Source organism: Sapajus apella, unplaced genomic scaffold (genome assembly GCF_009761245.1).
Source record: "Sapajus apella isolate SASKATOON/1434 unplaced genomic scaffold, GSC_monkey_1.0 scaffold248, whole genome shotgun sequence".
NCBI lineage: Eukaryota > Metazoa > Chordata > Mammalia > Primates > Cebidae > Sapajus > Sapajus apella.
Window position 1 is genome coordinate 154,492 of NW_022437188.1, and position 22,257 is coordinate 176,748.

Below are 22,257 nucleotides of genomic sequence, written 5' to 3' on the forward strand. Positions count from 1 at the left end.
CCATTGCACTCCAGCCTGGGTAACAAGAGCGAAACTCCGTCTCCAAAAAAAACAAAAAAAAAAAAAAAAAAGAAAGGCCAATGCCTTCAACCCTTGCCATCTTTCCAATCACCCTCATTGCCTAAGTTCTCCCCTTTGCCTCCTGCGATTTGACCTCAACTGCCCAGGAATACATGGCCAAGAAACTAAAATCTGTTGAGCATCTGGATGGGTGTGGTGGCTCATGCCTACAATCCCTGCACTTTGGAAGGCCAAGGCGGGTGATCACCTGAGGTCAGGGGTTCGAGACCAGCTTGGCCAACATGGTGAAACCCCGTCTCTACTAAAAATACAAAAATTAGTCAGACATGGTGGCGTATGCCTGTAATCCCAGCTACTAGGGAGGCTGACGCATGAAAATTGCTTGAACCTGGGAGGCGGAGGTTGCAGTAAGCCAAGATTGCACCACTGCCTGCGCTCCAGCCTGGGCAACAGAGTGAGACTCTGTTTCCAAAAAAAAAAAAAAAATTGTTGAGCATCTGTATATGCTTACTAGCTTCACTTAGTGTCATTTAATCCTCACAGAAATGGCTTTTAAGTCCTCCATTCAGCATTTCACAGGTATATACATGTAAAATCTCAAGCTACATACTTTAAGATTTGCATGCTTGGCTACATTTAAGTTATACCTTACTAAGGCTGCTCTCTTCTTTCCCTCTAAATGTACCTGCTTCCACAATGTTAGCCTTCAACCTAGTTAATCTGCCTCCAAACAGCCTCCTTAAAGTCTCACCTTTTGCTGCTTCAAACCTTATATTTTCTCTAGCCTCAGTCTCTTTTCAGAGCTCTTGGCCTAACTTGCCTACCGAAGCCTGAAATTTAACAGAACCAGAATCAAATGTAGCCATTTCTCCACTCTGTGCCAAGCTCCTCCTTTTGCTGACTCCTATATGAATGGCATCACCATTCGAATCTCAGGTTGGCCTTCTCAAAGTTCATTTCCCCTCATCAATTAATCATCTATACCTCAATAATGTGATTCTCAAAACTCATCCCTTTCCATTTCTATGGCTACCACTGTAATCCAAAATCCTAAGTTATAACCACACTGTACAACTGCCTAACTTTTACCCCTACCTCCAGTGTCTCCAGTTTCCAATATTCACTGTCTTTCCCGTTCATTGCTCTACCCTCAGTGCCTGGCACGTTTGTTATACAGGAGGTGTTTGATAAAGTTTTGTAGCATGAAAACTATCACAGCACTTATCTCACCCTCATAGAAAATTGTGAACCTATGTTCCTTCCTCTGCTCCCTCCCATGACATGAAGATCAGAGACCATTTTACTCATTTTGCAGCGAGGAGGAAAGCGTTAGCCCACACGGCCTACCAACTATACATTAAACATGTGCCATTTTAGTTTATTTCACATTTCTACTTCTTAAAAACTGGGCAGGGGGTTTTTTGGTAGGGAATCAGCCTTTATAAAAGGTCTCACTAGTATTAGAACTTCACCAAAGCTGATTTTAATAACAATCCTTACATGGCTCTAGAAGAGAAGACATCTAAATTTCAAGCTAGTATTAATCTGATTTCTCTGATACTGCAATGTGAACTGGCTATACTAGAAATCACCCAGATCTAGAACCTGTTTTGTTTTTTGAGACGGAGTTTCACTCTCGTTGCCCAGGCTGGAGTGCAGTGGCATGATCTCAGCTCACCCCAACCTCCGCCTCCCAGCTTCAATTGATTCTCCTGCTGGGATGACAGGCATGTGCCACCACGCCCAACTAATTTTGTGCTTTTAGTAGAGACAAGGTTTCTCCATGTTTGTTAGGCTGGTCTCAAACTCCCAGCCTCAGGTGATCCACCTGCCTTGGCCTCCCAAAGTGCTGGGATTACAGATGTGAGCCACCGAGCCCAGCCACTGTTTTTTTTTCTTAAGACAGAGTCTTGCTCTCTTGCTCTGTTGCCCAGGCTGGTGTGCAGTGATGCAATCTCGGCTCACTGCAGTCTCCACCTCCTGGGTTCAAGTAATTCTCTGCCTCAACCTCCCAGGTAGCTGGGACTACAGGGGCCCACCACCACGCGTGGCTAACTTTTTTGTATTTTTAGTAAAGATGGGATTTCATCATCTTAGCCAGGCTCATCTTGAACTCCTGAACTTGGGATTCACCCTTTATTGAGTACCAAGCCCCAGCCTCCCATAGTGCTGGGATTACAAGCATGAGTCACCACGCCCGGCCAAGGACCTCTTTATCCAGCAGCTGGCTCTAGTATTACGGTGCTTCTAACACAAGCAGGATTTGTTCTACTCAGCTGTTTAACCAGAATGCCTCCAAATTTACAAAGCAAATATTTTAATGTCCAAGGCTAATATACCACTGCAAGGAAGAACAGGTACGGAAGGAAAGGAGCACTAAGAGAGGAAGACCCTAAGAGGGCTTGCCTACTGCATAGCACATCCTCAAGACTATCTCAGCGACCACTTTTAAACATCATTTCACGTGTTTTGGAAAGGTACAAATTTGATCTATCCCCACAGACAACCAGTCCCCTAAGCCTAGGGTGTCATAAAGAAAATTCTATATAAATGACTTCTAGCCTTCAGCTAATTTACCAGCTAGGGCACTCAAACATATTAATGAAGCTAATTTTCATGTCAGATGGTTTCCAGAGAATTGACGCAGTTCTCTCAGCATAGAAGAGGGCAACGAAACCATGAAAGCAATAAAGCACTTAATTTTCTGCTTCTTAAGGCAAAACATGAAACAAATACCTAATTTAAGTTCAAACTCATTTCCCTTTTATTAAAGTACAGGTTACCATTACATGGCTTCGTACTCAATAAAGGAATACTTGTTCAAATAAGGTAATATGTTATCATCAGTATTTCCAGGTGACTGTTTACACTCAAGTAGCAATATCAATAAATCCTTGGGAAGCCCATCTGTAAAAGAAAACACAAAGAATTAGCTGGGAAGGAATAAAAGGTAGAAATCTTGTTTTTCTTTCTTTCTTTTTTTTTTTTTTAAGATGGAGTCTTACTCTGTTACCCCAGCTGGAATACAGTGGCGCCATCTCCGCTCACTGCAACTTCCACCTCCCAGGTTCACGCGATTCTGCTGCCTGAGCCTCCTGAGTAGCTGGGATTACAGACATGCAGCACTACGCCCAGCTAACTTTTTGTATTTTTAGTAGAGATGGGGTTTTGCCATGTTGGCCAGGCTGGTGTTGAACTCCTGACCTCAAATGATCTGCCCACCTCAGCTTCCCAAAGTGCTGGGAATACAGGTGTGAACCACTGCGCCCAGCCAGAATCTTTTAACAATAACCGGCTGGGTGCAGTGGCTCATGCCTGTAATCCCTGCACTTTGGAAGGCTGAGGTGGGCGGATCATGAGGTCAGGAGATTGAGACCATCCTGGCCAATAAGGTGAAATCCCGTCTCTACTGAAAATACAAAAAATTAGCTGGGTGTAGCACTGCATGTCTCTAATACCAGCTACTCAGGAGGTAGGAGGATGAGGCAGGAGAATCGCTTAAACCTGGGAGGTGGAGGTTGCAGTGAGCTGAGATCACACCACTGCACTCAATCCTGGTGACAGAGTGAGACTCCGTCTCACAAAAAACAAAGAAACAAAAAAACGGTTAGAGCTACAAACAGGAAAATCACTGTCTCTCTGTACACTTTACTGCTCTTACTTAATCCTGCCTACTGTCAACCCACAGGGGACCAGCTTTGTGGCTTGTTGTTTATACCACTGGTACTTCCTTCCCGATCAGAAAAGTGTTCAGTAGTTGCCATTTCTTAAAAATACTTGTTTTGGGCCCAGCACAGTGGCTCATGCCTACAATCCTAGCACTTTGGGAGGCTGAGGCCAGGGGATTGCCTGAGGTCAGGAGTTCGAGACCACTGGGCAACACGGTGAAACTCTGTCTTCACTAAACTACAAAAAACTAGCCACGTGTGGTGGCGCACGCCTGCGGTCCCAGTTACTCGGGAGGTTGAGGCACCAGAATCACCTGAACCTGGGAGATGGAGGTTGCAGTGAGCCGAGATTGCTTCATTGCACTCCAGCTTGGGCAACAGAGCAAGGCTGTCTCTTAAAAAAAAAAAAAAATAAAAAAAAAAAAAAAAGGTTAGCTAGAATATATCCTACGTAACAAAAATCTTCTGAACACCTTGGAATAATACTTGATAAAATGAAAACTAAAACACATGGCCAGACGCGGTGGCTCACGCCTGTAATCCCAGCACTTTGAAAGGCCAAGGCAGGCGGATCACTTGAGGTCAGGAGTTAGTGACCAGCCTGGTCAACACGGTGAAACCTTGTTTCTACTAAAAATACAAAAATGAGGCGCCTGTAATCCCAGCTACTTGGGAAGCTGAGGCAGGAGAATTGTTTGAACTTGGGAGGCAGAGGTTGCAGTGAGCAGAGATTGTGCCACTGGACTCCAGCCTGGGCGACAGAGGAAGAAAACAACAACAACAACAAAATATGAATATGTTGGCCAGACTGGTCCCGAACTCCTAACCTCGTGATCCATCCACCTGGGCCTCCCAAAGTTCTGGGCTTATAGGCATGAGCCACTGTTCCTGGCCAAGTTCTGAGTCTTCTTTTAAAAAAGTGTTTCAATAGGTATTTACTAACAATATCCTAATCAGGGCCAGGCATGGTGGCTCACGCCTATAATCCCAGCACTTTGGGAGGCTGAGGTGGGCGGATCACAAGGTCAGGAGTTCGAGACCAGCCTGGCCAACACAGTGAAACCCCATCTCTACTAAAAATACAAAAAAAATTAGCTGAGCGTCATGGCATGTGCCTGTAATCCCAGCCACTCAGGAGCCTGAGGCAGGAGAATCACTTGAACCCAGGAGGCGGAGGTTATGGTGAGCCGAGATCACCACTGCGCTCCAGCCCAGGCAACAGTGCAAGACTCCGTCTCAAAACAAAACAACAACAAAAAAAAACCTAATCAGGCTCCCCTGTTCTTATAAGAAATCTGATATTTTTTTTTTTTTTTTTTTTTTTGAGATGGAGTCTCGCTCTGTCACATAGGCTACAGTGCAGTGGTGTGATCTTAGGTCACTGCAACCTCCGCTTCTCAGGTTCAAGCGATTCTCCTGCCTCAGCCTCCTGAGTAGTGGGGACCACAGGCCTGGCTAACTTTTGCATTTTTAGTAGAGATAGGGTTTCACTATGTTGACCAAGCTGATCTCAAACTCCTGACCTCAACTGATTTACCACCTCAGCTCCCAAAGTGCTGGGATTACAGGTGTGACCCACTGTGCCTGGCCCAAATAGAAATATTTTTAAAACACCAAAGCACAGGTGGCAAAAATAAAAGTACCTGAAAATCTGGATATGCATATACAGGCTCAGTATATCATCATCGATGCTACTGTTTATGCCTAAAATATATTTTTTTTAATTAAGGAGGCTTTTATTTGCCTTAATACCAGTAAGAAAATGGTGCCAGGGCCGGGCGAGGTGGCTTGTAATCCCAGCACTTTGGGAGGTCAAGGAGTGAGACCCACCTGACCAACATGGAGAAACACTGTCTCTACTAAAAATACAAAATCACCCAGGTGTGGTGGCATATGCCTGTAATCCCAGCTACTTAGGAGGCTGAGGCAGGACAACTGCTTGAACCCGGGAGGTGGAGGTTGCAGTGAGCCAAGATGGAGCCATTGCACTCCAGCCTGGGCAGCAAGAGCAAAACTTCATCTCAAAAAAAAAAAAAAAAAAAAAAAAAAAAAAAAAAAGATGCTGGGCGTGGTTCACGCCTGTAATCCTGGCATTTTGGGAGGCCGAGGTGGGCGGATCAGGAGGTCAGGGTTTTGAGACCAGCCTGGCTAACATGACGAGACCCTGTCTCTACTGAAAATACAAAAAGCTGGGTGTGGTGGCACGCACCTATAGTCCCAGCTACTCACTCGGGAGGCTGAGCAGGAGAATTGCTTGAACCCAGGAGACGTTGCCATTGCACTCCAGCCTGGGCAACAGAGCAAGATTCCATCTCAAAATAATAATAATAATAATAATAATAATAATAATAATAATGATGGCCGGAAATAATTTCAGTTCTTTAAATTTACCATTACTGGTATTCTCAAAATCTCTTCATGCTCATGGCCATTACGTCTAACAAGAACACTGAAAGGTCTTACTCTGGGCACACTGAAAGGTCATCCACCCACACCTCTCTGGATTGTTTTCCTATCTTCTTCAGTGACTTGTTGCTTACCCATCAGGTTTACACTTTGTCAAGGCCCAGTTCCTCTGGAGTGGAGATTCCCAGTTCATTTAAAGTTGGTCTAAGTTCCTGGATGACATATGGGTAGATTTCCTTATGAGGTCCTGCTTTGTCCTGATGGCAAAGAGAATATTCACATTTAACTCTCTCAAAAGCCATGTCTACTAATTCATGAAATGAACTTAAAAATGCTTTTAATTACATAAGCAGAGGCTAGTAGCACAGAATTAATAATACAGGTCATCGGCTGGGCGTGGTGGATCAGGCCTGTAATCTCAGCACTTTGGGAGGCAAAGAAAGGCAGGTCACTCGAGGTCAGGAGTTCAAGACCAGCCTGGCCAACACAGTGAAACCTTGTCTCTACCAAAAATACAAAAATCAGCCGAGTATGGTGGCATGCACCTGTAATCCCAGCTACTCGGGAGGCTGAGGCAGGAAAATCGGCTTGAACCCAGGAGGCAGAGGCTGCAGTGAGCTGAGATCGCGCCACTGCACTCCAGCCTGGGTGACAGAGCAAGACTCCGTCTCCAACACAAAAAAACCGGTCATCTACTTTTAAGTTAACACATTTGTTCAATAAAGAGAGCAACTTATATATGTACTGTTAAAGGTAGGTTTTTGAGATCCTTGAGAATAACTGCAACTGGACTAAATCCAGAAAAAAAATCTTAAAAGTCTAGAGTTACAGGAAAAGAAGGTAGTGATGACAGAATTTTGTGAAGGCAATTAGACATGCCCAGCAGGCAACATGAATAATTGAGTTAACACAGAAAAAGTATTTTCATTTGCCTCCAATTTGAGACCCTAACTGAATTAACCACCAGTGCTGAATGGATTGATAGCCTACAGAACCCTTAATCATCTTACCCATTATAGATAAAGTAACATTACACTTTCCCCCTTAACAGACCTTGAGTTTCTTTCTTACAGACCATAGTATCTTTTCATGGGGAGCTGTACTTTGAGAATACATATGTTCAGGGATGAAGAGTTTCTACCGTAATAGATAGATATACCAGTACTGTCACAAGGTTCCTCAAGAACGAATAAGAAGTCAAATCAACTAAGAGTGACACGCTGCTCCTCTTCTGCCTTCAAAAAACTCTAGGTCTCCTTAATTGTATTTTTAAAAATTAAGATTCTTGTTTAAAATGCAAAGTATTTATTCATTACCAAAAAAAAACCTCGACCAGGCACTGTGGCTCATGACTATAATTCCAGCACTTTGGGAGGTGGAGCACCTGAGGTCAGGAGTTCAAGACCAAAAAGGCCAACCTGGTGAAACCCCATCTCTATTGAAAAATACAAAAATTAGGTCAGGGCCGGTGACTCATGAGGTCAGGAGTTCGAGACCAGCATGGCCAAGATGGTGAAACCGTTTCTACCAAAAATACAAAAATTAGCCAGCATAGTGGCAGGCGCCTATAATCTCAGCTACTTCAGAGGCTGAAGGAGGAGAATCGCTTGAACCTGGGGGGTGGAGGTTGCAGTGAGCCAAGATTGCACCATTGCACTCCAGCCTAGGCAACGGAGCAAGACTGTCTCAAAGAACAAAAAAATTAGCTGGGCACGGTGGTGGGTATCTGTAATCCCAGCTACTCAAGATGCTGAGGCAGCAGAATCACTTGAAGCCAGGAGGTGGAGGTTGCAGTGAGCCAAGATCTCACAGTTGCACTCCAGCCTGAGTGACAGAGAGATTCCATGGCAAATAAATAAAGTCAGAAATGATAACCAAATGAGAGGGTGTAAAATTAGTATATATCCTCCTATGTTTTCATATAATGTATATTTTCCTTTACCTTTTTTTTTTTTTTTTTGAAACGGAGTTTCTCTCTTGTTGGCAAGGCTGGAATGTAATGGCATGATCTTGGCTCACCACAACTTCCGCCTCCTGGGTTCAAGCAATTCTCCTGCCTCAGCCTCCCGAGTAGCTGGGATTACAGGCATGTGCCACCACAGCTGGCTAATTTTGTATTTTCAGTAGGGACAAGGTTTCTCCATGTTGGTCAGGCTGGTCTTGAACTCCCAACCTCAGGTGATCCGCCTGCCTCGGCCTCCCAAAGTGCTGGGATTACAGGCATAAGCCAACACACCTGGCCCAATGGATATTTTTTAAAAAATAAAATGGAGTCATACCACAAAAACTGTTGTTTGTAACTTTCTCCAGTTAATATGATGCAAATATGTTAATGTCAAACACATTTCTACAGTATCAAAAGTTGTGTAGTATAACCAGTTCTAGGAAGTTCCCTCTTAAGAATTCCTAACATTTCGTATGACAAATAGCAAAAAGATGAATATACTTTGTAGTTAAATCTTTGTGTACCCTTAATTATTTCCTTAAGATAAATTCTTTTTTTTTTTTTTTTTTTGAGAACAAGTTTCTCTCTTGTTGCCCAGGCTGGAGTGCAATGGCGAGATCACAGCTCACTGCAACCTCTACCTCCTGGGTTCAAGTGATTCTCCTGCCTCAGCCTCCCAAGTAGTTGGGATTATACACCCGGGTGTGGTGGTGCATGCCTATAATAATTTTTATATTTTTAGTAAAGACAGGGTTTTGCCATGTTGGCCAGGCTTGTCTCGAACTCCTGACCTGAGGTGATCCATGCGCCTCAGCCCCGCAAAGTGCTAGTATTACAGGCGTGAGCCACCACACCTGGCCAAGATAAATTCTTAGAAAAAAAGAGAGAGAGAAAGAGAAAGAAAAGAAAAAAAAAGATAAATTCTTAAATGGAATTGCTGAACAAAAGTGTATCATGTATAATTTGTAAGGCCTTGAATAAACGCTGCCAAAGCAGCCTCTACACAGATTTTAACTGCAATGTACATTCCTTCTAGTTATATAAGGAATCATTTTAGGCATTTTAACAAATTCAGAAATACAGAATATGCTGATACCTGAGCAACAGCCCACTCATTTACAGAACAATGTTAGCACTACTATTTCACTGACCTTAACAGCCTCTAGGATGCGAACTGTACTAGCAAAATCATTTAACCGTCTGCATGCCCGCAAAGCAGCATCAATGATTTTGGGCTCTGGAACCAGATCATAGGTAACAAGTGTGTTTATCCCTGCAAAATTAAGAAGAAGGGCCATGTCAACCTGGAATAGCCTTACTTAAACTATGACTTACTTATATTTTTACTGAGTCACTGATGTATGATCTTATCTGTCTGTGTCTCCATGCTCTATCTATAAAATGAAAGAATCTACATTTAACAAATTCTAAATAATAAGATCACAGTGGATCTCCCTAAGTTAATTAGTGGAAAGAAAGAACTATGCATTAACATGCAGGCTGAAGAAAAAAAACCCTGAGATTTTTTTTCTTTCTTTGAGTCAGAGTTTTGCTCTTGTTCCCCAGGCTGGAGTGCAATGACGTGATCTCAGGTCACCACAACCTCTGGCTCCTGGGTTCAAGCAATTCTCCTGCCTCAGCCTCCCGAGTAGCTGGGATTACAGGCGTGCGCCACGACGCCCCGCTAACTTTGTATTTTTAGTAGAGATGGAGTTTCTCCATGTTGGTCAGGCTGTTCTAAAACTCCCAACCTCAGGTGATCTGCCCACCATGGGATTATAGGCATGAGCCACCACTCCTGGCCAGAAAAAACCCTAAGAGTTTTCTTAAATGCAAACACTATTTTCATAATTATTAGCTGGTTTCTTTTCAAACGAGAGGGTTATTTTCAACTCCTAACTTTTTTTTTTTTTTTTGGAGATGGAGTCTTGCTCTGTGGCCCAGGCTGGAGTGCAGTGGCAACACCTCAGCTCACTGAAAGCCCTGCCACCTGGGTTCCTGCCTCAGCCTTCTGAGTAGCTGGGATTACAGGCAGGTGTCACCATACCCAGGTAATTTTGTATTTTTAGTAGAGACAGGGTTTCGGCATTCTGGCCAGGCTGGTCTCGAACTCCTGACCTCATGATCCACCTGTCTCGGCCTCCCAAAATACTGGGATTACAGGTGTCAGCCACTGTGTCTGATCGTCCTATCTTTAACTCTTAGTACAATGTACGTACTTTGGATGCTTTAACAGAGTAAAGGCCTGACGAGGTGGCTCACTCCTGTAATCCCAGCACTTTGGGAGGCCAAGGCAGGCAGATCATCTGAGGTCAGGAGTTTGAGACCAGCTGGCCAATATGGTAAAACCCAACTGTACTAAAAATACAAAACTAGCCAGGCGTGGTGGCGCATGCCTGTAATCCCAGCTTCTCGGGAGGCTGAGGCAGGAGAATCACTTGAACCCGGAAGGTGGAGGGTGCATTAAGCCCAGATCACGCCATTGTACTCCTGCCTGGGCAACAAGAGAAAAGTTTTGCTTTTTAAAAAAAAAAAAAAAAAAAAAAGAGAGAGATTCAACTGTAAAATAGTCTAAAAACCAGAGAAATGGGTAAGGAGAGTTAATGAAGCCAAAATGAGGACATTAAGGAGATATTATAGAGAAACAGTACATAGACTCATAAACATTCAACCAGAAAATGATCGGGCATGATTACTTTCAGATCTGCACAAAATGACACCTCATAAAATTTAAGATTCTCTTAATGGGAACACAGAATTGCTGTTCTTTTTTATTACTTCTAGTCCAGATTGTTCACTAAGAATTCTTCTGCTTGTAGCAAAAGGGAATCATTACATTTCTGCAGGGAAGTTTAAAGCACTTAGGTTTCCTGCTTTTATTATTTTAAAATATTTAAACAAAGGACACCAGTGAATATGATGCAGTCATAGAGACTGAATTTTTGGTCCGACATAAATTAGCCTACACTTAATGCTACATATTCATGTTAAATGTGCATCTGCAAATTTAGGAAAGACAAGTTCTAACTTACTTATTCAGGTCAAAACAATGCAAAAATAACAAAAAACCCAAACCATCACCCAAAGGGGAAGGAAAACAAATGGCTGCTTTGTGTAAATTCTTTGAAATGTATAAAACTGTTACCTTTTGCTTATCTAGTCTTATTGCTATAGCAGTGGTTTTCAATAATTAAGGGTGATTTCACCCCTCAGGAGATACTGTGTAACATCTAGAGACATTTTTGGTTGTCACATGGTAGGGGTGTATGCGTACTGGCTTCTGGCAGGTAGAAGCTAAAGGTGATGCTAAACATCCTACAGTATGAAGGACAGTCCCCTACAACAAAGAATTATCTGGCCCAAAATGTCAATAGTGCCTGCCTTAAAAATCCTGCTTTATAGATAGCTATAAACTTTCCTAACTGCAAGCTGCATGATGGTAACCAGTTTAAAAAATACATGTTTTCAAAACAGTTGCTCTCAACAAAGGGGCAGAAGCAGTTCACATTTACACACCAAAATAGACAAGTATGTCTATGTTCCAATTACCTTTACGCAATTCCCAGGCATCTATATCTGGCTTGTTGAAGTATGTTACCCAGCGAGCATCAAACTCCTCATCTGTCTCACTTGACCCATGGGAATAGCAGCGAACTGACTGGATAGCTACAATGTGAAAGAACCATAACTTCAATGTACACAAATAGTACTTGATATATCTTGTTTAATGCATTAAATTTTGAATCAACTATATATGTTGCGGCAGAAAAAAAAATTCAACAGGTCAAATGAAATACATCTTATACATTAATAAAGAATCTTTAAAATTGGGCTGGGTGCGGTGGCTCACGCCTGTAATCCCAGCACTTTGGGAGGCCGAGGCAGGCAGATCACGAGGTCAAGAGATTGAGACCATCCTGGCCAAAGAGGTGAAACCCATCTCTACTAAAAATACAAAAAATTAGCCAGGTGTGGTGGCACATGCCTGTAGTCCCAGCTACTCAGGAGGCTGAGTCAGGAGAATCCCTTGAACCCAGGAGGCGTAGGTTGCAGTGAGCCGGGACTGTGCCACTACACTCCAGCCTGAGGGACAGAGTGAGACTCGGTCTCAAAAAAAAAATAAATAAAATCAAGTAGAACGAAAAGTATTACACAGGCATGTTTATACCTTCCCCCTAATGTATAATACTAGCTTGAAATTATTTACAGTGGTTCCCTCTTGTATGTATGTATTTATTTATTTATTGAGACAAAGTCTCACACTGTCGCTTATACTGGAGCACGATCTCGGCTCACTACAAACTTCGACTCCCAGGTTCAAGCGATTCTCCCGTCTCAGCCTCCTGAGTAGCTGGGACTACAGGCGCCTGCAACCACGCCCAGCTAATTTTTGTGCTGTTAGTAGAGACGGGGTTTCATCATATTGGCCAGGCTGGTCTCGAACTCCTGAGCTTGAGATCCACCTGCCTCGGCCTCCCAAAGTGCTGGGATTACAGGCATGAGCTACCTCGACTGACCAACCCCCTCTTGTTTATTTTAAATTAACAGTGATTATCAGCAGAAGGTTAAAAACTACTTTATATACATCCATATTGTTTGATTTTTTACACTTAACCAGAGTATTAATTCCTAAACAAACATGTCCCAGTTGGGCACACACCTGTAGTCCCAGCTACTCAGAGCCTGGGCCCAGGAGTTCAAGGTTGTAGGGTACTACAATATGACAGCACCTGAGATAATAGCCATTGCATTCCAGCCTGGGCAACACAGCGACACCCCACCTCTAAAAACTAATAATAATACTAACTAACGTCTGTTCAAGTTCTCCTTTTTGAGACAGGGTCTCACTGTTGTTGCCCAAACTGGAGTGCAATAGCTCGATCACAGCTCACTGCAGCCTCAAACTCTTTGGGCTCAAGCATTCCTCTCACCCTTGCCTCCCAAAGTGCAGAGATTACAGGTGTGAGTCACCAGCCCTGGTCCCGTTCAAGCTCTTAAACTTATATACTTTATTGATGCATTAAAAAAAAACAACTCATGTTGTTACATTCCAAAATAAATTACAATCCTGACAAATTACACAAATTGCTTTATCAAACTACACTCCCTTTCCAGAAGATTCTAATATATCCCCTAAGAGAATGTACACTGTAATCTACACCCAACGCAAAATATTGTTTTATAAGGTATCTAAGAAATGACATTTTGGGCTGGGGGCGGTGGCTCACACCTGTAATCCCAGCACTTTGGGAGGCTGAGACTGGTGGAGGTCAGGAGTTTGTGACCAGCCTGACCAACATGGTGAAACCCTGTCTCTACTAAAAATACAAAAATTAGCTGGGCGTGACGGCAGGCACCTGTAATCCCAGCTACTCGGGAGACTGAGGCAGAAGAATCACTTGAACCCAAGAAGCAGAGGTTGAGGTGAGCTGAGATCACACCACTGTACTCCAGCCTGGGCAACACACCAAGATGCCATCTCAAAGAAAAAAAATGATATTTTAAATGTAACATTGTTAATAAAACAGGATACACAATTATTTTCATGCCATTTCTTGCCTTCAGCATTCTGAAGGCTAGTAGAACCTCCTAATCAATACATCCTTTACAGTACTGTATGAAAAGCATTTCCGTTTTTTCTTTAGATAAAGTCTCACTCTGTCGCCCAGGCTGAAATGCAGTGGCACAATCTCAGCTCACTGCAACCTCCACCTTCTGGGTTCAAGCCATTCTCCTGCCTCAGCCTCCTGAGTAGCCGAGACTACAGGTGTGCACCACCACGACCAGCTAATTTTTGTATTTTCAGCAGGGATGGGGTTTCACCATGTTGCCCAAGTTGATCTCGAATTCCTGACCTCAAGTGATCCACCTGACCCAGCCTCCCAAAGTGTTGCGATTACAGGCGTGAGCCACTGCTCCCGGCCCCATTTTTCCTTTCTTCTTGACAAATGGACACTGAATTGAATTTGGAAATCTGGATTCCTTCTGAATACCCTCTGGAACAGGTAGAGGGATGGGGGAGACAGAAAATTTTATCTTTGGGTCTTAGATGCAGCACAGGCTAGCGCTCAGATACCTCTAGGCTCTTTGCTCTCTGTTTGACTCTGGGAAATTAAGTTTCATTTTCCTTATCTGTAAAATAGGGGACACTACCCTCCTTAGCAGATTATAAAGATTAAATGTGAAAACAGGTAGGTTAACACTGCACACTGGTACTAAACAAATGGTAGCTATAAACTAACTCTTATCTGAAAATGCCTTAGCTGATCTTCTAGTTATAAAAATCATAACTTAAAGAAATGAAAAATATCTCAAATCACATTTCCTACTATCTGTATTAGATAAGCTTGCTATAACTTCTAGTTGTTTAAGGCTCCTTAATATATTTTTACTTATTTACTCTTAGAGATGGGGTTTTGGTATGTTGTCCAGGCTGGTCTTGAACTCCTGGCCTCAAGCAATCCTACGGCTTCAGCCTCCCAGATTACTACGATTATAGGCGTGAGCCATAGCGCCAGGCCTTAACATACATACGTATATATTTTACATCTTCATCTAGAAACCTCTCAACATTGTTGAAATTTAAATGTTAGTAATATCCTATATATCTTTAATGCAGTAACTGGCAGGAGGAAGAGTAGGAAAAAACCAGAGACCTAAATTACCTACATAATCCAAGCCCAGAATGAAGTGGAACAGGTACATAAATGGTATAGATGTGGCCATGTTTTAATTTCTTTTTTTTGAGACAGAGTAAGTCTCGCCCTGTCGCTCAGGCTGGAGTACAATGGTATGAGATCTCAGATGACTGCAACTTCTGCCTCCTGGGTTCAAGTGATTCTCCTGCCTCAGTCTCCCGAGTAGCTGGGATTATAGGTGACTGCCACCACATGCGGCTAATTTTTTGTATCTTTAGTAGAGACAAGATTCCACCATGTTGGCCAGGCTGGTCTCAAACTCCTGACCTCATGATCTGCCCAATTTGGCCTCCCAAGGGATTACAGGTATGAGCCACCATGCCTGGCCTTAATTTCTTCAACAAGAAAAAATGGATCTCTACACCTAAATATATTTGATAAGTGAAAATCAAAACTACATGGATATTTAATAAGTCTTACAAGACTAATATTCGAATTTAATATATCAGAAAACAAGGCCAGGTGTGGTGGCTGACACCTGTAATTCCAGCACTTTGGGAGGCTGAGGTGGGCGGATCACTTGAAGCCAGGAGTTCAAGACCAGCCTCGCCAACACGGTGAAACCCTACCTCTACTAAAATACTGTACAAAAAATTAGCTGGGTGTGGTGGCGCAGGCCTGTAGCCCAGCTACTTTGGAGGCTGAAGGAGGAGAATCGCTTGAACCCAGGGAGGTTGCAGTGAGCCAAGATCACACCACTGCACTCCAGCCTGAGCAACAGAGCAAGACTCCGTCTCAAAAAAAAAAAAAAAAAAATACATACATATATATATATATATATATATATATATATATAAATACACACACACACACACACACACACACACACACGAAAACATAGATTAGACAACCTTCTAACACACTATTATCAAGAACTTAATTATCAAGAACTTAGGGCCAGGCACAGTGGCTCTAGCCTGGGCAACAGTGAGATCCTGTCTCAAAAAAAAATGTGTAAGTTATCTTTTTCTTTATTATTTTTTTCTTTTTTTTTTTCTGTAAGTTATCTTTTTCAAAAACTAAAGCTAGCCTTAACTGAATACTTCAAGTGCAAGTACAAAATGATACAATCACTTTGGAAGACTGTTTAAGCAGTTTCTCATCAAGTTAAACACAAACCTACCATGTAACACAGTAATTCCACTCCTAAGTATTTACCCAGTGAAAGGTCTATGTACTCCTTCCCCGGAGGTAATTACCTGTCCTATCCAGAACAGTGTTTCATGATAAGCAAATCCTTTTGTTCCCTGCTACGCATGGATTTGACTACATGAGTGCTAGGCTTTTTCCTAACTTCAAATAAGATGACCAGCAACAGCAAATCCAGGAGATCACCACCTTCAATGAGTTGATCACATGTCTTCTGGAAGCCAAATTACAAACTAGTTGTATTCCAAAAAGTCCTTTTTTTTTTTTTTTTAGGAGACCAGGGGAGAGCGCGAACACTGTCTTTTATAAAACAGGCCAGGTGTGGTGGCTCACGCCTGTAATCCTACAACTTTGGGAGGCCAAATCAGGATTGCTTGATGCTAGGACTGAGAGACCAGCTTGGGCAACAAAGACAGATCCCCATCTCTACAAAAAAAAAAAAAAAAAACTTAAAAAATCAGCGGGATGTGGTGTTCCCAGCTACTCAGGAGGCTGAGGTGGGAGGACCCCTTGAGCCCAGGGCAACAATGATGCAGTGCACTATGATTGCACCACTGCACTCCAGCCTAGGTTGGAGCAATACTCTGTGTATCAAACAAATCAAAATAAATAAAAATTTTAAAACCCACATGTCCCCCACTTTTTTTTTTTTAAAGACGGGGTTTCACCATGTTGGTCAGGCTGGTCATGAACTCCCGACCTCAGGTGATCGCCCACCTTGGCCTCCAAAGTGCTTGGATTACAGGTGTGAGCCACCACACCCAGCCTCCATATATCCCTTTCTGAAGGGCAAAAACAGACTCTCCCCACATGATTTAAATTATTCTGTTAAATCCAGTAATAGGTAGAGCAGGATCTATTCCATTAGCTATGGACATGTCCCCCACATGCTTAACATTTTTTTAGGTATACTATACAAGCATTCTCTGCCCCACACACCCCACCCCACTTAAGAACAGGATCTCCACCTAGTATTGAAGCTTGTAAGGCAAACTATTTTGGAAAACAATTACTCAGTGCTTTTACGTAACCTGAAGGTTCCAGAATAAGAAAAAAGCAGCAGCTATGAAAAATGAGGACATTTTTAGGGCTTCATTCTAAAAAGCTACTTCTAACACTGCTTTCTGGCATTCAGTTAAGCACTCTTTAAAAACAAAAAGGCTAACACATATAGAAAAACTAAAGGGCTCATTAATCCCTTGGGTTTAAATTTTGTTAAATAGGATAGTTTTCCATTTAATAATCAGCCCTAACAGGCCCAAAGAATAAACACTTTGGTGGTGGTAACTCCGGGAATGAGGGCACAATAATGAGTTATTGGGGCCAGGCGCAGTGGCTCTTGCTTGTAATCCCAGCACTTTGGGAGGCTGAGGTGGAAGGATGGCTTGAGCCCAGGAGGTCGAGGCTGCAGTGAGCTGTGCCACTGTACTGCAGCCTGTGTGACAGACCTTGTCTCAAAAAAAAAAACAAAAGACCCTGTCTCAAAAAAAAAAAAAAACAGCTCACGCCTGTAATCCCAGCACTTTGGGAGGCAGAGGTGGTTGGATCACGAGATCATGAGGTCAAGAGATGGAGACCATCCTGGCCAACATGGTGAAACTCCATCTCTACTAAAAATACAAAAATTAGCTGGGTGTGGTGGCACGCGCCTGTAGTCCCAGCTCTTCAGGAGGCTGACGCAGGAGAATTGCCTGAACCCAGGAAATGGAGATTGCAGTGAGCCGAGATCATGCCGTGCCACTGCACACCAGCCTGGAGACAGAGCGAGACTCCATCTCAAAAAAACAAAAACAAAAATAAACAACAACAGAAGAAAAAGAAAAATTTGTCTGGGCATGGTGCCTCACCACTGTAATCCCAGCACTTTGGGAAGCTGGAGGAGGGAGACAGGAGGCAGCTAGGTACTCCTGAGCCCAGGAGTTCCCAGATCAGCCTGGGCAACATAGGGAGATACTGTTTCTACCAAAAAAAAAAAAAAAAAAAAATGGTGATGCATCCTTGTGATCCTAGCTATTTGGGAGGCAGAGGCAGGGATCAGTTGAGTCCCAGAGGTCAAGGCTGCAGTGAGCTCTGATGGTGCAACCATACTCCAGCTTAGGCAGCACAGCAAGACTAGCTCAAAAAGAAAATAAAAGAACAGAACAGAACAGAAAAGAGGAAAGGAAAGGAAAAGAGAGGAAAGAAGGAAGGAAGAGAGGGAGGGAGGAGGGAGGGCTGGGCACGGTGGTTCACATCTGTAATCCCAGCACTTTCACAAGGTCAGGAGTTTGAGACCAGCCTGACCAACATGGTGAAACCCTGTCTCAACTAAAAATGCAAAAATCGGCAGGGCATGGTGGCGCGCTTGTAATCCCAGCTACTCAGGAGGCTGAGGTAGAAGAAAAAATCGCTTGAACCTGAGAGGCGGAGGTTGCAGTGGGCCGAGATCATGCCATTGCACTCCAGCCCAGGCAACAGTTCGAGACTCCATCAAAAAAAAAAAAAAAAAAAAAGAAGGAAAGAAAGCAAAGAAAGAAGAGAACAAAAGAAAAAAGTAAAAATAAAAATTTTTTGACATGGAGTCTCACTCTGCTGCCCAGGCTGGAGTGTAGTGGCGCCATCTAGGCTCACTCCAATCTCTGCTTCCAGGGTCCAAGCGATTATCCTGCCTCAGCTTCCCGGTGGCCACAAATATGTGCACGTGCCAAAAATGTATATTTAGTATAACATAAAACATGAACAAACATTAGGATGACCCAAACATAACTATAGATAAGAAACAAAAATGGTTCCATATTTTTGTCAGTTTCCGCCAGGCATGGTGGCTGATGCCTGTAGTCCCAGCCCTTTGGGAAGCTGAGGCAGGTGGATCACCTGAGGTCAGGACTTCGAAAAGTTTGAGACTAGCCTGGCCAACATAGTGAAACCCTGTCTCTACTAAAAATACAAAAATTTGCCAGGTGTGGTGGCAGGTGCCTGTAATCCCAGATACTTGGGAGGCTGAGGCAAGAGAATCGCTTGAGCTGAGACCGTGCCATTGCACTCCAGCCTGGGCAACAAGAATGAAACTCCATCTAAAAAAAAAAAAAAGGAGTCAATTTCCTAAGATGGACTTCGGATTCCTTTTCTATAAAATAGAATGGTCTCCATGATCTCTAAAGTACACTCTATCTAGGTTGGGTGCAGTGGCTCATGCCTATAATCCCGAATTTTGGGAGGCTGAGATAGGAGGATCACTTGAGCCCAGGAGTTCAAACCCAGCCTAGGCAACATAGGGATACTCCGTCTCTAATTTAAAAATAAACAAAAATAAAGTATCTTCCAGTCTTATGATTTTATGACAAATGATACAAGACAAAGTAAAAAATGAATGAAGCAAAACATATTCTTTAGGTTCTGAAGCGTTAAAACACTTAGTCAAGGCAACAACCTTACTAGTTTTGAGTTTTTGTTTTTAAATTTTTAACTTTAGCATACCCTGAAATGAGTTTCTAGTTCTTACGTTTAAATATGCATGCATAGTTTTCAGTGATGCGAGTTCAACAATAAAATATAATATAATACACGTGCATAGAAGCTAAATTTCAAAATGTAGCTTATATTATCATCACGGACCAAGATCAAAGTGTAATTACTGTATTTATTCCACGGTGGTGGACTCAAACTCTCCCAGAACGCATATAAGGGGAAAGAAAGTAGACAAGAATCAGCAGCATGTCTCATACTCCAGCAATCAGGCTTCTATGCCAAAGGGGGAAAAAAACACGAAGCATTCCTATGCTTGTAAAACCCAGTATTCCCGATTCTGTGGATCCAATTTTCAAGAGAGTGATATTTTTATCACAAGCCCTATCAAAACTCAGGCTATCTTCCGGAGATCAGGAAACAACTACACACGTCGATCTAATTTAAACGTGGAAGAATTAGAATGTGGCACAGCAGTCCCTAAAAATGACAGAACAGGCGGTGAAGGTGACACACTAAACGCTAACCGAGAAACGCCTGATTAAGAAGTATAATCGTGTGTCCCATAGAGAAGCATATTGTGTCCTCGGACCTCGAGCGGCGCGCCCGGAGGCTCAATGTCACCTTCGCCTAGGCGCTGCAGGCCGGCGGCGGCCACTCCCGGTCAGGTGGCCGTAGGGTCGGCGCCGGGGCAGGGTCACGGCCCGGGAACCGTAGGGGAGCGCTGCGTCCCCTCTTCGGCGCTCACAGCAGGTCCACATCTGACCTGTCCACAGTGACAGAGCCAGGAAGTTGCGCGGAGGGAGGCCTGGGGGGCGCGCTCTCAGGTCCTCCACTACTCGAGACGGCGGCCAGGGCTGCCCGCGGTCACAGGGTTCGGTAACCAGGGTAGGGCAAGGGATAGGCCGGGGGGAGCCCGCCCTCGAGTGGCGGCGGGGGCCCAGGTCACCGCAAGGACACGAGGGCGCGGGCAGTCGCAAGCAGGGGCCTTACCCGCGGCGGGGCCGGGGGTCGGGGCGGAGTGCAGGAGGCCTCGAGGGCCGGCCCGGGCGGTTGCGGCCACAGCGCAGCGGCGGAGAGCGGCGCCCAGCATGACGGCGATGGCGACCCGCGAGCAGAGGATGGAGACAGAAACCGGTGTGAGCTCGCGGGTGGCTCGCGAGCGGCGGGGGCCGGACTCACGCACAGGCGCACGGCGGGCGGAGCACGTAGGCCCGCCCACTGCGACTCTGGCGCCTGGGCGGGAGGGGCCACAGCGCGGCCGCGGGCGGGTTACGGCGGCGCGCTGAGGACAAAGTTCATTAGCCCCGCGTCCCGCCTTGTCTCTGGTCAGGTGACCTGCAACCGCCATCCTGGAAGTAGGAATGGAGGCGAGGGAGGAGCAACCGACAGTGCTTATGTTCGATTCAGGCCCAGGAGGGCACTTAATCACCTCTAAATAGGAATGATAGCAATAACAACAGACTGTAATAAAAATAGCTACTTTGCAGCCGGGCGCTGGGGCTCACGCCTTTGATCCCGGCACTTTGGGAGGTCGAGGCGGGCAGATCACCTGAGGTCGGGAGTTCGAAACCAGCCTGACCAACAAGGAGAAACCCCGTCTGTACTAAAAATACAAAATTAGCTGGGCGTGGTGGTGCACGCCTGTAATCCCAGCTCAGGAGGCTGAGGCAGGAGAATAGCTTTAACCCGGGAGGCGGAGGTGTGGTGAGCCGATATCGCGCCATTGCACTCCAGCCTGGGCAACAAGAGAGAAACTCCATCTCAAAAAACAAAACAAAAGAACCCTACTTTGCTTACCCCTCTTTCCTGTTGTAGCATAAAATAAAAGAACGAATGGGGGGAAAATGCCTATATATAAGGGACTCTGTTAGTAACTATTCTTAAATCACAAACCAGCTTGCATAAAAAATGAGTTCAACTACTTCATTTCACAGATTAGGAAAGAGGCTCAGAAATCGGGCTGCTCACTGGCAGTCAAGGATATTTTCGCCACATCCCCAGTTACGAGGACTCTCACCTGGATGTTTCTGCCCCATCTCCTACAGGAAGTCTCCTGAATCTACGACCCATGGCTCTGAAATAGGGTGGATCAAGTTCCAAGGCTGCTGCATCTAATCTCAGTAGCTACATCCTAACTTTGAGCCCCTGGGCCGTCCAGGGCACTTCCCCCAGGCCTGAAGTATCTGGATGCCGCCCAGAGATAACGAGACTGTCTTTTTGTCTTCCATTCTCTTTCCCTGGGCACACTGGAAAGAAAAGATGGCCATTCAGATGCCACTTCCTCACTTCAGGCTGACTCTGAGGGACCTTGGCATCTGCTCTTCTCTTTTTCCTCGCTAACAGTGTGGCTTTACTGTATATGAATCTGGCTGAGAAAAGGATTTTTAAAATGTTTTCAAAGTACCTGCCCTCAGCTGCTCGCACCAACCTAGTTTTGGGGCTGGGAAAACAAGGTGAAAGGCTGCGAAGCAGTTTCTCTCTGACCTTCCGCCCTCTTGTCTCTTGCCCCTTATTGTCCCTCCAGGCATACGACAGAAACTAGAATCCCTCCTCCCCAAGAGAGGGTCGTAGAAAGTAGAGCCCCTTTATCCCAAAGCCAGCCATAAAGCCTAAAAATATTACTGTAGGCTGGGTGTGGTGGCTCATGCCTGTAATCCCAGCACTTTGGGAGGGCGAAGCAGGTGGATAACCTGAGGTCAGGAGTTTGAGACCAGCCTGGCCAACATGGTAAAAACCTGTCTCTACTAAAAATACAAAAAATTAGCCAGGCATTGTGGTGGGCACCGTAATGCCAGCTACTCAGGAGGCTGAGGCAGAAGAATCGCTTGAACCCGAGAGATGAAGGTTGCGGTGAGCGGAGATCACGCCATTGCCCACCAGCCAGGGCAACAAGAATGAAACTCAATCTAAAAAAAACAATCTA

General features: G+C 44.4%; 1 protein-coding gene and 1 long non-coding RNA gene across 2 annotated transcripts; one reads left to right on the forward strand and one right to left on the reverse strand.

Moving 5' to 3' along the window:
* Positions 1-2,677: 2,677 nt before the first annotated feature.
* On the forward strand, positions 2,678-6,354 carry LOC116545130. The gene is made up of 3 exons (XR_004266200.1): positions 2,678-2,930; positions 3,182-3,186; positions 6,237-6,354. It is a non-coding gene; the product is annotated as an uncharacterized LOC116545130 (long non-coding RNA).
* On the reverse strand, positions 2,759-20,580 carry LOC116545129 (cytochrome c oxidase subunit 5A, mitochondrial). The gene is made up of 5 exons (XM_032271741.1): positions 20,325-20,580; positions 11,590-11,706; positions 9,192-9,313; positions 6,230-6,352; positions 2,759-2,928 (listed from the first exon to the last, which is right to left on the reverse strand). The coding sequence occupies exons 1-4, from the start codon at positions 20,422-20,424 to the stop codon at positions 6,239-6,241; spliced, it is 453 nt and encodes a 150-aa protein (XP_032127632.1). The 5' UTR covers positions 20,425-20,580; the 3' UTR covers positions 2,759-2,928; positions 6,230-6,238.
* Positions 20,581-22,257: the final 1,677 nt, after the last annotated feature.